Source organism: Gavialis gangeticus, unplaced genomic scaffold, assembly GCF_001723915.1.
Source record: "Gavialis gangeticus isolate Ggan-Ray unplaced genomic scaffold, GavGan_comp1, whole genome shotgun sequence".
Lineage (NCBI taxonomy): Eukaryota > Metazoa > Chordata > Crocodylia > Gavialidae > Gavialis > Gavialis gangeticus.
The window spans coordinates 61,100,540-61,116,599 of record NW_017729032.1 but is presented as its reverse complement, the minus strand read 5'-3'; the positions used below and the strand labels follow the sequence as shown (position 1 = coordinate 61,116,599).

At 37.7% G+C, this 16,060-nt stretch overlaps 1 protein-coding gene across 2 annotated transcripts in view; it reads left to right on the top strand.

The window, feature by feature from the left end:
* Nucleotides 1–14,735, top strand: part of MRPS31 (mitochondrial ribosomal protein S31) — a 50,350-nt gene extending 35,615 nt beyond the window's left edge. For both annotated transcript variants that reach the window (XM_019525184.1, XM_019525185.1), the window contains exons 4-6: nt 2,419–2,495; nt 7,566–7,706; nt 13,998–14,735. In XM_019525184.1, coding sequence (XP_019380729.1) covers nt 2,419–2,495; nt 7,566–7,706; nt 13,998–14,263 — 484 coding nt within the window. In that variant the 3' untranslated portion in view covers nt 14,264–14,735. The remainder of the gene's footprint in view (nt 1–2,418; nt 2,496–7,565; nt 7,707–13,997) is intronic.
* The last annotated feature ends 1,325 nt before the right edge of the window (nt 14,736–16,060 follow it).

Sequence of the window (16,060 nt, the reverse complement as noted above, 5' to 3'; positions counted from 1 at the left end):
TATGATCAAGGGACAGCAGGGTAGGTCCTATGAGGAAAGGTTGCGGGACCTGAACCTGTTCAGCCTTCAAAAGAGAAGGCTGAGGGGGGATCTTGTGGCCTGTTATAAACTGGTTAGGGGGGATCAGCAGGCGCTGGGGGAGTCCCTGTTCCCCTGAGCGCCGCAAGGAGTGACCAGGAACAACGGTCACAAGCTGGCGGAGGGAAGGTTTAAGTTGGACATCAGGAGGCGCTACTTCATGGTCAGGGCGGCTAGGGTCTGGAACCAGCTTCCAAGTGAGGTGGTGCAGGCTCCCACCCTGGGGGTTTTTAAGAGGAGGTTGGATGACCACCGTACTGGGGTCGTTTGACCCCAGTACTCTTTCCTGCCATGGCAGGGGGTCGGACTAGATGATCTGCTCAGGTCCCTTCCGACCCTAGAAACTATGAAACTTCGGTATATCATAAACAGAGTATTATGCCTTCAAATAAGGAACAAACAGGAATATTTAAAAAATCCTCTAAGGAACAGCATTCACAGTCAGTCATGAGAAAACCTGACTCAGATGCTGAAATATTTTTCAGCGGTATGCTTTCTCTTGGGGCACTGGCAGCTTGAGATGAGAGTTAGTGAAGTATCTTGAGGAAGAATCCTAAATAGATGGGAGCAGGACATACTCTGCTTCCCAAACCCAGTGCTTCAGAAAGCATTGGAGGAAAAATCTGATAAGATAATGAAGAATGGATCAAGAGATAGAAATGCACCTTTTGTTGACTTGGAATTTTTGTCCAGAGATTTTTCACTTTTCATGGTAAGCTGTAAACTATTCTAATTTGAGGAGCTGGGAAACTAAATGCATTGTGAATTGTTTGGTGGCTCTGTAGCCTGCTACCTGTGACTTGGAGATGTGAATCCAGTCCAGGCTAATAGTAACTGAAAGCCATTGCAATCTGAAGGGGTCTTACCCTTCAGTGGACACGAGCAGTCCTTGATTTCATTTAAGGTGGCAAAACTTGTTACAACTTAGAAATAGCCAACAGTGGCTGGCTGCAAATATAAACTGAAAATCTGGGTTAAGAGGGCAGAACATAGACAGTAAAGAAAAACTAATACAGATTAGCATCTGTATGCAATGAACTATGACTCTCAGTTCAGTTTCAAGTTATCTTCTATTTGCCAGATGTTGATGTCCCAAGGCGGGAGGGAGAGGGAGAGGGAGGGGGGGGGAGAGAGAGAGAGATTAAAAGACAGGTGATACTTGCTTTATTGTGATTTGAGCCAATAATTTTTGGTGTAGATATTTTTTCAAAATACGCCTCTACAACTAATATTATTGGGATTCATGCACAAATAGGAAAATAAAATCCCAAATCTGTTTAAATGTGACATTCTTTTCAGACCATGTCATTATATTAGCGTGTTCTGAAATAGATCCTGGGTAGTTACATCAATAAAATGGAATATGACAAGTGCAGGTTTGTAGTAGCAGTTTTGCATGCAGAAAAACTGCAGGAAAGCCAGAGGGATGAAATTTAAAGGCAGAAAAGGCAAGTGTTGCTAAGGTAACAATGAATATGTAATCATACTAAGTAGAAACAGTCAGAATTTCAATGGAAACGTGCACACGCAGGAAAGATTACATGGTTAAAAGAATAATTTGTTCTAAATTTAAAGTAAACCTATTATCTTGCTTCATGTATTTTTTTTCAAAATATTCATTTTGATGGGTTTTTAGGTTATTACTGAGAAGATGTTTACTCTTGGAATACTCTTCTTTTGACTATTAAATCCTGTAAAGCATTGAGATGATTCTTTGCCAGGAAAGTAAACAAATGATCAAAATCAAATATGTCCCTATCCAGAGGAGGGAGAACCAGAATGATACTAATCAGACTTTGAGTGTTAGTCATATGTCAGGGAAAAATGGCTGGATATATGATCTGCCAAGAAAGCTGTTTACTTCACAAATCGGGGATCATTTGATTTAGCTATTGACTTTTTTTCCTGAATTATGTAATATTCTGTGTAGAAGAATAAAGAAGATGAAATTTGCTTTCTAAGTGAAATGTTTTATTACTAACATACCATAAATTGATAGCATTTGACTTCATTAGGGTTCTTAAATATTTAAATGGAAAGAAATAAGTTAAAATAATGGCAATTGTATTAATTTACTTACTAACGAAAGAATGTATTGTATATGCATTCAGTGCCTCAGTAACTGCTTTATGAGATAATATCTCAAATGGAAAGTTTGCCTTAGGTTAAAAGGCTGAAGATTTAATAATACAGTCAGTATGTTGGTATCTTTTGTTTCCAGAGGAGGTTTAGTTAGAGTTTCACGAGCATATTTTGTGATTGCCAGTTTAAAATTAAGTTTACAATGTTGTAAAATTGTGAAATGTTAAATACTATTGTTTTTTTGTTTTGTGTTTACAGAACAGTGCGGTATAGTGGAACGAAGCTTAATATTTTCCAGGTTGCTTCTAGCGTTACAAAAGAGGTTTCTGAAACAGGTGGGTGAAAAAACAACAAAGAATCCAAAGGAGAAAGATGATTTGAAGTTTGAGAATGTGAGAGGAGAGGTGCTGGATGCAAGCTCTCTGGTTCCAAATCTAGTAAAAAATTAATATATTGGTCTAAACTAGATTTTGCTGGGCAAAACATCCACATAACATTATGAAATAATGGTTCTTACCATCTTTCAGAACTAAGATATATTATTAAAGTCAGGGTAAAACTGACATCATGTGCTTCTTGTAACTGCTGTAAATGTTCTGTGAACACGAAAATCCCCCTGAATTTTTCCAGTTGAAAATGTATCTGTTGGCTGACCCAAGTTCTGATTGAATGTTTATCTATACTGTAAAAGCATTATACTAGTTTTTGCTTAGGAAGAGCCCAAGACTTCAATGGTAGGGAAAACTGAAGGATAGAATTGAAGGAATTTCCTTGTCAGACACTGAGGGACCCTGCTGCGACTCCTGGACAAATGAAGTTTAGCTTCACCTAGAGCAGCTAATGCCACACATGAATTTTGACTACGTACAAAAATCATCATAATCTTTTAAAAATAAGATGAAAAGCATGTTCCAGTGCCACGCAATGCAGGGGAAGGCTTGATTGGTCCCTGAATGGGATATTCTTCATTTTTTTAAGACCAGAGAGAGTATGTTGTAGGGCTTAAAGCCTATGCTTGCATTCCTGACTGATTTATTGTGTGCCTGTTGGCAAGTTACTTATGTTGTCACTGCCTTTTTATTCCTTATTTATTTTGTGTAATTGGGGTTGTCCTGTTTTGTAGCCATTGATGCTTAATGAATTGATATTTTTAAAATTAATCCTTTGAGTTCCTTTCGCAGGAAACATTCCATTGTAAAGTATTATTCATATAAAGCCAGGGGTTGCAGAGGAGATGGCATCTTCTCTGTGGATCAGCAAGGGTCCCCATTTGCGGGGATTTTGATCGTAGGTTGATTAGCTCTATAGCTTTAGCCAGTTTCTAGTCTGGGAAATGTTCTGCTTCTGTTAATTTCTCCTTGTAGTCTCAATTGTATAGTGGGGTGCACTGTCCAGTAGCTGCTGGTTTCCCTGAACACAGTGGATTCAGTGGAACCCACTGTGGATGGAATGTGAGAGCCATTCAACAGAATATCACAATTATAACCTCTGTTAGATTCACATAGCCAAATAATTATCTGAAAATGTAAGTTGGCTTAAAATTATCCAATTTTATATGAAAAGCAGAGTGTATAATACGCTGATTCTTAGCCAGGGCGCCTTGAGAACCTTTCAAGGGTGTTACAAGGTGCCACTGTTAGGCATGCAAATATGATTTACAAGATAAGCCCAGAGATTACAAATGGGAATCCAGAGTGTCAAAACTGTTCTGACCCATTGTGGGCTTTTCATGTTCTTTGCAAAAAAACAGATTGCTCTATTATTTTTCCATGGTCAAACAACAAGTGAAAACTAAGAGTTGGCATTTTCCGAGGGGTGCCTTGAGTCTAAGAAGGTTGAGAACCACTCACACAATGTAATATTATTTTTGCTATCCTTCTGAAAATACATATTCACGTAGCTAATTTTTGGGTTCAATCAAGCATGTCCAGTCATAATGACCATTTTATAAGCAGCTGTGTAAACTAGTTTAAATGTAGTGCCATATAAAGCAAAATGAAAATGTTATTCATAGTATCTGAAGTTCCACAGATCATTAATTTTATTATTAATTGGCACAATTAATTTTATAAATATCCTGTAGCAGGAATAAAACTAAAATAGGTTGGGAAATGAGTGACCATTTATTGGACTTTTAATCAGATATCAACAAAGATGCTTCTTGATTTTTTTATGTGGCATTACTATGTCTAGAATTCTAGGCCTGTTTCATTTTAGGAGTTGCTAACTATGAGCTTCATTGCAAAACAATTTTTATACTAATCTCTGGAAATACCAGTATGATATCTGATTCCTTGACTCCTCTCCCCTCTTTTTCTTGTTGGCTCATATTAGGGCAGATTGTGAATTAAAATGTTGTTTACACGTAATAGAAATGCAAGCTCTAAGTTGTGGGCTGAATATTCATTTTTAAAAACTCAGTGGTAAGTGGAAAATAAATAGGCATCCAAGGAAAACTTTTAAAGGCTTTTGGAATTGTTAATAAAGAAGCATTTTACATTATGGCATCCTCCTCTCAGAATGGTAAATATATTTTTGTAATCTGTCTAGCATTCATACCAAGGGTGTGTACTTAAACTCGGTACAGTCTTTTTAAGCAGATTTATTAGTAGCAGCAAATTATAAGAGGATAATGCACACAAGAAGTTAAAATGTGATGATAATCCTTTCATAGTTAATATTGCAGCTCACTTCTCATTATATCTTCTTTGCATTCTTCTAAAATCCTCCAACAGAAGTACAAGAATGAGTATAGGTAGCTGAGAGGTATGGTTGAAGGAGAATTTTTCTTCCAAGTATGAAGTTGTTTGAACAATCATTTTCTAATTTGACACCCCTAAAAAGAAGTGCTTTTCAGAGTGTAAAAAAAGTGTTTGCCATTTGCAGAAAGACAGGAAAAGAATTTACTGGATCCATCTAATGGAGATATAATTCACAGAACCAAAGTTTCCTCTACTTGTTTCAATTTCTTACTGATTTGTGATATTTAAAACGTTACAGCCAGTTGCCTGTCATGTTTACAATTGGGTGCAACTTCAACGGACTTAAGCTTTCCTTTTGGAGGAAAAAAAAATTTTCAGCTTTTTATTGCAGAAATAGATCTAAAATGTAAAACAATTTCCAGGGAGGCTTGATGATGGGTTAAGCACAATTTCCACCGCAACTGAAATTTAACCAGCCAATAAATCAAGTGCCACCATTGACAATAGGTTATTGACACAATGGATGTCCTCTCCACTAATCTTTTTTTCATGTTGTCTGCCTTGCTAAAATCTGTTCTGTCTTTGTACCACTTCTTCTATCCCTCTTGCGGTTTGCTGGCATAGAAATTTCTGTTGATGTATCCTCTTTTTTTGTCAGATGTTTGTTTTCCCATGTAATCAACATTCGTAATGGCTGCAGTTGATTACTAATGGCTTGTCCACTGTTCCTGAGAATTAAAAGAACAGAAGTAGTCCCAAATGGATCAGTGAACAAAAATAATGGGTTAGATGAAAACTGAAAATGCCCCATTGCCTTTTGTGTATGTGTATATGTCAGATGTGAAGGAAAAAGACGAGAAAATTAATACTAGAATATTTTAGGAAGGATTTAATGTTAAAAAACGATTTTTTAACATCTGATCCTGATAGCTTTCAGGATTTTGATAGTTAAGTGAACTATCTGAAAAAGTGCTACAAGCTTAATTTAATTGAGAGCACTTTGAAAATGCAAAGATATGTCTTCTATGGTATCAGAATTGCTATTTCACAGCTTCTAAAGTTGTGCTGGTATTTCAGGGTATGTATGAAGATATGTGGGTGTGACCTCTAAAAAATGAAACGGTTTATTTTTGGGGGTGCCCAGTATAAATCATCTGAAAGGGCTGAGTACTCACCTGAAAGGCAAAGCTCTTTGTAGGTTTGACATCCCGAATCTCCAGTCGCTTCTGAAAACTTGGACCAGGGTCCCTATCCCAGAGAGTTTATTATCTAATCTCATATAGGAGGAAGCAAGAAAGAAGGTCTGGCAGGACCAGCAGTACTGCTACACAGCTGTTTATTGTTCATTTTAGTCATGCGTTTGGGGCTTGTGGTTTAGCTAAAAGTTTGGGGGTTTTTTGCTTTTCTTGTTTTAATATTAATTAGACAGTCTTGTGCTGACTCTTATGCAAGCAGTGGCTCCCACGGGATTATTTAAGGAATTCCACAAAAGAGGTCAATACTTAAGGTAGTGAGGTAAAAGGGAAGTTGACATTTCTCAGTCTGTTATGCTAAATCATTGGGTATTTTTACACATGCTCTGGGTTGCAGTGCCAGGCACTTTAATCAGCAAACCGTGCTAATTAGAAGCGCTCACGCATCACACATATCAGCAGCCCCATGCTGTAAAAATGACGGCGGGGCACTTTGAACTAAAGCTTATTGAACATGTTTTATTTCAAAGCGCCCCACCACCATTTTTTCAGTGCGGGGTCGCATGGGGATGCTGATACACTTGATATGGCTGCCGGAGCATGTCAGTTTCTGTGCTCCAGCAGACTTGGTTAATTGAGTCTGTTCTGATGCGCTGGCTCCCCACACGTGTATAGGAGTCATTGATTCTGGTATCTAAAAGTCTCAGCTGAACAACATCTGGGATGTACAGGATATGCAACAGTATCTATGACACTCACAGAAAGCTATTATAAGCATGAGCAGATCATGGGCTGCCTTGTTGAATGAAAGCGTGGTCATGGAGTACCAGGAAACCACTAAAGGTGCTGACAGACATGAAGAAAAAACAACTAGTGCTTGCATTACTGGAAGAGGAAGCACATTAGTTTGACCTGGCTCCCCAGCATCTGTGTAGATTGGGTGCTTCAGCAGGGCTTTTTGGCTCTTTTATCGATGCGCGGTGTATACAGACGTTGGGTGAGCTGGGTCAAATGATTGTGATGCCTCTTCTCGGCATGTGTTTCACTTGGTGCAGGGGCACAATAAGCTGCAAGTAAAGTGCTTTTTCACATTTGTAAGCAGCCTAAAAGTAAAAAGGTTGTGTTTATTAGGGAATACACAGATCATGTTTGGATTTTGATATGTGTTAAATAAAGAACCTGTGGAAGGCAAAAGACAGCAAAAGGGAAAGGGAGCAAAAAACGACACACTGGGTGGAATTACCCTCCAAATTACTGTTTTTAATGTTTGGGGGAAAGGTGGTGAAGAACTTCAGCTGCAATTTGACCAGGTCTTTAGACATGTTTAATAGGCATGTGAGAATTAAATGGCTTTCATTTCAGCGGTGGACCAAGATGGTCTTATTAACTACAGCTTAAATTCATAAGGCTTAAAATTGATACTAGACTTCACTAAGGTTGATGAATATTCTAATTAAGCTTTATATTTCAGCTAGTATGCCAGCACACTGAGAGAATTTTTTTTTTTTAGAATCTTCACCAACACTTTGGGATCTGGAATATGCTAAAGAGCTTGCAATGTGTCAACAGCCACCTCTGAATGGTTTTGAGGAAATGATCCAGTGGACAGAAGAGGGGAAACTATGGGAGTTCCCAATTAACAATGAAGCCGGTATGTCTACATGAGCTTTAATGATCTCTTTATATATCTTTGTAGAAAATTAGAGTACTAACATGATCTTTGACTATTTTTATAATGCACTTGAGCTACATCTAATATATTCAATACTAGTGCTTTTTGTCGTGAATGCAATGTTAAACTACCCTAAGTCAGTCAAGAAAGCTTCAGATAAAGTCATTCTAGCACACTGGCTGTTAGACTTTCCAAATCAACATTTTAATAACTAAAACAATTACGTTAAGACTGAGTTAGAAGATATATGCTGAAGGTGAAATTGCTGAATAGGGCTAAATCTAAATATCAGGAATTTTCTGCTTTGTCTTTTTGGAGATTTTGCTGCTTATTTTTACACTTTGCAAAGCTGCCAGCAGAAATGTCTTTAAAAAACAAAAAACCTGAAAAGAAACTAAACTTCAATAAATTCTCACATGGCAGAGTTCAGTGCTTTTATTTGAAACCTTCCCCAGTTGCAAACCCCTAAAAGACATTCAGTTGTATTAATGGTTCTTTTCACTATTGCATTGTTTTCAGAAGGACTGCAGGGAGAGACGGGAGAATCTTAAACCCATCCCTGTACATTGCATATTCTTTGGTCATGGCTTAGAGTAAGGCGGCAGCAACTACCAAGTTCTGGCCAGCCTTGTAATGTTGCCAGAGCTGCACTGATTGTTAACATTAGTCCAACCCATTTCATTAGCAAAAGCAGAGTTACAGCATTTAGCCACTTCAGCAGTCTTATTTAGCAGGACATCATCATGCTATACTGTGTAACCTTTTTTGTGTGCAGTTAGACCTCCAAAGAACATTATGAATGGAAGAAGAATGTGTGGATGCTTTTCAAATAAGTTTTAATAACTTTGTAGAGAGCTTGGCAGTGGCATTTTAAAGTCTTTGAAGATATCATACAACTGTTTTTAGAACAATTTTGTCACTAAAAGCATAACAGGGTAGTAGCTGAAGTGGCGCTTCTTGACCATCTGTCATAGATAGAGTTGCAAATTGCCTAATGAAGTTCAGTGCTTTCTTTTGATTTTTAAATGTTTCTTCCCATCCTGTTTTGGCAGTCTTATAATAGAATTTAATTGCTGCCTCTGTGAGAATCAATCCATCTTGTTGTGCACTAATCCAAGGATATTCTAGTTATGTTTTCGCAAGCTTGTAACTGCTATGACCAAAGCTTTCTTCTGATGTAGTAATGTGCCCGGAACCCTGCTGTCTGGAAATGGACAAGGAGTCTTCACATATAGTTAGACAGGAATCGTTATTGATTTATCCACAAAAGCCAATCGTGGAAAATTTCAACAGCAATCCAAAATTTATCACAGGTCAGGTTGCAAATTTAGGCCAATAAATTGTATCCTATCAAATAGCCAACTGTATTAAAGACCATTAACTAAAGCAGGTACATGAAAGTGCCATAAAAGGCTTGCAGAAACTCACAGTCATGTCAGTACAGCTTAACTTCAGCTGCCCTTTTCCTGTTCTAATGCTGATTTTTTTGTATGCTATCATCTTTTCAATAGCAGCACCTTCTTTTACATTGTGCTGTACCAAGAAAGAGTTGCTTCCTTTAGTAAGCCACAAAGCTTTGATTACAAAAACTTAAGTAATATTAAATTGTATTTTTTGTGGAACAAATATTTCTGACTGCAACAGTTTAACAGAACCCAGTTTTTAAACTTTTAAAAACAAACTATAAACAGGAAAGCAAAAAAACCTATGTTACTGCTTGGAAACGCCAGTCCCTTTTTAACATGGTTTGAGTGCATCTATACCTTAATAGCTTGTTCTATGAGTAATGAACTGGGTAGGTAAGGCCAAACTTGGCTCCCATCTGTAGCTGCCTCATTTTGAAAAACAAATATTTCTACACTGACACTTAAACAATGTTACTTTTCCAATGATAGAGTTAAGAAAAATTTCAGCAAATCAGTTATGTGAAGTTGCTTCTGGCAGAGTCTCTAGGCAAAAGTCCTAGCAGTCATGTATTGACTGTTGCCATAATGCTCCATTTATGTGATTCTGACCCTAAACTATGCCATTTCCTAGCAATGAGGTAATTAAACACTGAACAGTTTACCTGGAGAGGTGGTGGATTCATCATCATTTGGGGTCTTTAAAGCAAGATTGGGTATCTTTCTGAAAGATAATACTTGTATCCAGCCCTTAGGAGAAATTCTTCAGTCTGTGTGGAGTGGAGAAGTCTTTCTTCAAAACATCTGAGATTGGAAATGGGATACTGCATGGGTGAGCCAGTGATCTGGGCAGATACAAAAAATTCTCTTTTTAGATGCCTGGTTACTCTACATTGTCTAAGTGCTCAGGGTAACGCTGGTCAGATTTGGGATTAGGAAAGAATGTTCCCCAGGTCAGTTTGGCAGGAAGCTTGAGTGGGGTTTCCTGCTTTCTTTGCTGCTAGGGCTACAGTTTGCCTGCTGGGCTCATCTAGGATTATCTCATCTCATTAGTTTCATGCCATTGCTGGGGCCTGGGGCATTGATGACACATGGGAGACTCATGTGACATACTGTTTTCTGAAGACACAGATATTAAGCCTAACTAAAGTCTTTAGACTTGTTAAAAAAAGGTTTTGGCTAAAATTCAATTGCCTTTCTTGTGCATGAGGCTAGATTAGATGATCTAATGCTCCCTTCTGACCTTAACTTCTGTGAAAGCAGAAATTCCTCACTGAGAAGCTGTCACTTCTGTTTCTCCTGTATCTCTTCTGCTCTAAAGTTGGAGGAGAGAATGGTTGCTAGAGGAAAGGAAAAATTATTTTTTTAAAAGAAGGGATGGGGGTGCAAAATTTACTGATGAACTTTTAAGATTTGAGAAACAATATTTTTCCACTCCAAAAGTCTTAATAGATTTAATTTTAATACTTGGAGCACCTCACTACTTTCTATATACCGCTCCAAAAATATCGAAGAGCCTTTACTTAGAGCAGTGGGGCCTAACCTTTTAGATCCCCAGCCTGGATGAGTGATGAGAGTTGGTTTGTGGGCTTGGAAATTTGGCAGTGGGGATTCATTGCAATCAAAATTTCCAGATCAGTGAGGAGTCCCACAGCTGGATTGCATGACTCGTGGGACAAGGTTCAGCACCTATAACTTAGCATAATAGGACAGAGTACTTTTCCAAGACAGCTAACTGCAGTCACTGCCTCACTGATTATCTCTGACTTTTGTGATGGACAGATTCTAGAATTATTACGAAAGGACTCTCAAGTTCATGAACAGTAGCAAATCAGGATCACATGCTACATGGAGACTGTGGTGATAATGGGAAGATTTCTTGGATTCACAGTGGTCTTGGGTTTCAAAGCCCACTAGAATTATACCTTCTACAATTGATGTGATATGTGGAAAAAATATACTGACTTCCATAGGGGAAAGAAATACTTGCTTTCTTTCCTTACAGAACAAGGGGAAGAAGGGTGATGTCTAACTGGTACCAGACATTGCAGTGTCTGAAGTTAAAACCCAAAAGAAACTACAGTAACTTTCTGAATTGGATGTAGCAATAGGGAGATTTACACCAGTGTTGTGCATGTAGAGCAGAGGGTGAATCCAGCCTGCAGAACCTTTGTATCTGACCTGTGGTTATGGGGCTTCAGCAGCATTTGGCAGTGGAGGGTGCTGGCTGTGGGCACTTCCCTGACACTGCTGGGGAGACAGGTGGTGGCAGCTGCAGGGTCTTGGTACCTGCCAACTGCCTCTACTCCAGGTGGGTTATCTCAGGGCCTGTAGCCAGAAAAGATTGCCTACCCCCAAGCTAGAGGATTTGAAGAAACTGACATGCCATGAACCCTGCACTGATTTGTATCTCACTTTTATAGGGTTGGAAGGGAGTTAAAGGGTCATAGAACTGAATCCCCTTCACAAATATAGGCTATAGTATCCCAGACAAATGCCTATCCAGCCTTGTTTTTTAAACCTCCAATGAAGGAGTTTCCACAGTTTGCCTGGGCAGCCTATTCCACCGTACCACTGTTCTGACAGCTAAAAAAAGGGGTTTTTTTCTCTGAGATTTAATCTAAATCTGTCTTGTGGCAGGTTAAATCTGTTGTTTTGTGTCCACAGCAAGAGAACAGTTATCCTTCTTAATGGCAGTATTTCTAATATTTGAAAACTGCTATTATACCCTTCTTAATTTCCATAGTTATCTGAACCTTTCTGCATATAGGTTGCATTACATACCTATATATCTTTCATATCCCCACCCCTGCTCATACTTCTCAGCAGTGCTACTGCGTAGCCAGTCATCTCCCCTTTTGTATTTTTGTACATTTGATTTTTGTTCCCTAGGTGCAGCATCTTTTATTTGTGTTCGGATAACTGTGCACTAAACAGCAATTCAACAGCCTGTCAAGATCCTTTTGAATTCTAGCTGTGTCCTGTAAAGTTTTTGCAAGCCCAGTCAGTTTTATGTCATGTGAAAGTTGATCAAGAACATCTCTCTCTGTCTAGTTTATTAGTAAGATATTAAACAATGCTGGACCTAGAACAGGGCCCTGTGGAACTCCATTTGTAACCTCTTACAGTCTATATTGATTGTAACTATGTGCCAAATGTATTGCAATATCCCCATTAGCATAAAAATTACACTCTTTTCTGTGATGTGATCTTCATGTGTTAATGATCTGGAAATGTTTGCATGTTATTTTTTTTTTAATTCTTTCTGATAACAAAAAGAGAATGTTCTCTTTACTACAAAGAATAAATCTAAGCCTACAAGAAGACTAGTAGTAAAAATTCCTTGTTTTTAATATTTCATATCAAACTAATATGTAAATGTACAGACTCATTTCTTATTGTAAATCATGCTTGTTATATATAGTTTCACCTTGCAAGAGTTCTGGGGGATTTTAATACTTACCTATAAAAGACTAATAACCCTTGTAGATAAGTGATATTGCTAGCTTTCCCTGATATTGCTATCAGCACATCTCAGTGACCCCTGCAACATCCCTTCTATTACAGTCCTAGTCTATGGAAGAACCAGGTAGGCTTACGAGTATGTTTTGTATGTTTCAAATTTTGACATAGGTAAACATCAGCCAGATCTGTTGCCTGAGGCCAAGAACATTGCCTATCACTCTTTAAAAAAAACAAAACAAAAAATGTTCTTGGCCATCTCTAAAGATTACTGTCCAGCATTTTATGTGGGTATTAGCATCTTGCAAATTAGCATAATTACTGAATAAAGTATAAAATCAGTTTGTTACAGGTTCTGATGAAATGTGAATTTTCATATAGGATTCAACTTAAAAATCTCCTGGCAGTAACTATTGCTAGTCAGCTGATTTTTGGCTGTGAAATAGGGCCATGTCTGGTGCTTGAGACATATTCTCTTTTTCTGCATATAAGCAGATCTGTAGACCTGGAGATTCTTTACTTAGACTGAAAAAAATATGAGCAGAAATCAATTAAGTCTCCCAAGAAAGAGTAGAGAAATAGTTTCTTTGTTTGGTGAAACGTTTGTAAGAAATCATAATGCCACATTCTTCTGAAACGGAATGTTTTTAATGCAGGTTTTTTGTATTGGTCACTGCTTTACAAGGCACATTTGAACTACCTTAGAAAATCTTTAAATTGTGTGTGCCAACCTACCCTTTTGTCACTTTTATAAATGCAAAAGTTTGGGAAGTCCTAAAATCACTGTTTAGTGACTATTCCCTTTCTCAGTTATAATGGTAAAAGGCTGGTTAAAACAGTGAAATGTAATGGGCCTACCAGTTTAGGGTACCCATTCAAACAACATATGATTTCTAACCTAGTTTGTGCAAACATTTGAACTACTTTATGCATTTCTTTAAATCTCTTTGCAAACTTATCTCTTTGCACAATCATTATATTTCATATTTTGCAAATAAAAGTGTCTTTAAAAAAAACACTGTTAGCAGTCCAGTATTCATAAGTTGTAAGGTCTGCATATAATAGAATAGAAGTTTTTGGTGAGAACTGGTTATCAAGGTTTAGGCTTCCATGGGATTCCCAACCCAGTAATATAGATCAATAATGCCATCCCTTAAAGAACATTTAAAATGAGAATAAAGAATATTATCATGCTAGCATGAAACTTTGTGCACCTTTTCTTCACTTTAGGGAGGAAATGAATGTTTTGTGGTCCTACAACAGTGCGGCTCTTACTCCAGTGTAGCTTTTCTTTTATGTCCACTACCAAACTTTTTATTAATAAAAAGTTTATTTGTAAGAGTTTGTCTTGTTCATACGCAGATGATGAAGATGATCTGACAGTGTTTTGTCATTTACTTTCTAGGAATTGAAGAAGATGTTGAATTTTATGAGCATATCTTTTTCGATAAACATCTAGAAGACTTTCCCAAGCAAGGACCTATTCGCCACTTCATGGAACTAGTGACCTGTGGGCTTTCTAAAAACCCATATTTAACTGTTAAACAAAAAGTTGAGCATATTGATTGGTTCCGAAATTACTTCAAGGAAAAAGAAGAACTTCTGAAAGAGATTGAAAATTATGAGAAAGAGAGAGAACTTAGCGTTGAAAAGAAGACTCTATTAAAGTAAACATTGATAACTTTTTAAAAATATATTGTTGAGTCGGTGCATAGGATAAAATCGTTACCAAGATGACATGAGTTGTCAAACTAAAAATTGTCACTTTGGTATTCTTTATGTAAGTGAAGAGTCTATACATTGTATGCTGTACATATAGAAACAAAAAACTTGATTTTACAACACACATTTCACATCATTTAGTTGCAAGCCTATCCAGATGACCATTTATTGCATTTCACAGAAGAATCATTTGATCAATTTCTAATGCGTGCATGTTGGAATCTGATGCTGTTACAGAATCCAGAGATTGGGAGAAGTCTGTAATTTCATCTACTAATACAGGGTTTCTTGCTGATACCATCTTAAGGTTTATTTGATTTTCTTTTAACGTATTAATTGGTGGGTGGGGATTCTGCCATTTCCAATGAGGAGTGACTATTCTGTGGCCCAACCTGGTTTAGCATTAGAATGTGACTTTTTTTTTAATGTTCCTTCTTTTTATCTGGTTATTTGTGGTTACATCTCATTTTAACACATCAAATTCCTCTCCGAGCTGTGCATTTCTACCCTCCAAATATTGGTAGTTCACCCACTCCTGCATATGCATCCTTACGAACTTACCCTAACCAATCTATGCTTTTGTAGCTCTTCCTGAATTGTTCCCATGTGGTGTTTCCAGCTCCCTATTTTTATTCAGACTTTAGATGAATGAGTAGACATTGGCAGGACTGCTCATGTCTCCTTTTTGTGAAGTTGAGTACTATGTTAATTTCCCAGACCTTTTGGTAGATCTTAGTTCAGCTATCTTCCTTGTTTAATTGTAAATGGGATAGTTATTTCATTTGCCAATTCCTTAAATACCCTAGAATGCAGCCTATTGACTATTTATAGATAATGCTTTTTGAGTATTCCTTTATCTGTGTATTAATCAGTCACCGGAACAGGATTTTCCTAATAGTAATTTTTACTCTTAAAATATTTTGTAGAGGCTTTTTAAGTCTCGATAACAAAATTTTCTCTAGAATGTCCAGTCCTTGTAGTCTCTATAGTTGGTTTGTTCAAATATTTCACGTGATACATTGTGAAATTATAAAGCTTCATCTGCACTCTGCAGTAATGCCTGGGCTGTGTCTTAACCTCCTACATCTCAAAGATCCAGCTTCCCAGAAAAGTACACATAGATGTCTAATGTACCATATTTAGTCAAATATAAATTGAGGTTTTTTTCTCCCCCAGTCAGCATGGTGGGAGAAAAAGCCCTTATCTTATATTCACATACAGGAACATGTCATTAAATACACTGTCTTATCATTAAACTGCTGCCAGAAGCAACATGTGCTCAGTAATACAGACCAACTCTGAAGTTGACTGAATACAGCCCACACTGAGCATGCCTGTAAAATACACGGCTTATATTGGGAGAACATACTGATGGGACCCTACCATAAGGCTAGATTAGTACAGCACATCTGAATAAGGTATAGTGCCTTTTGCATTCAGTCCCCCTCAGCACTGACTCTTTTTTAACTTATGGTGAACCACTATATTGAATATATTTCGACTTCCTCTTCACTCGCATAACTGAGCAGCACCTTTTTTCCAATGTCATAGAATCAAAGAAAATTAGGGTTAGAAGGGACCTCGGGAGGTCATCTAGTCCAACCCCCTTCTCAAGGCAGGACCATTCCCAACTACATCATCCTAGCCAAGGATTTCTCTAGCTGGGGTCTTAAAAACATCCAAAGATGGAGGTTCCGCATCCTGTCTGCATAACCTGTTCCAGTGCTTTACTACCCTCTTAAGGAA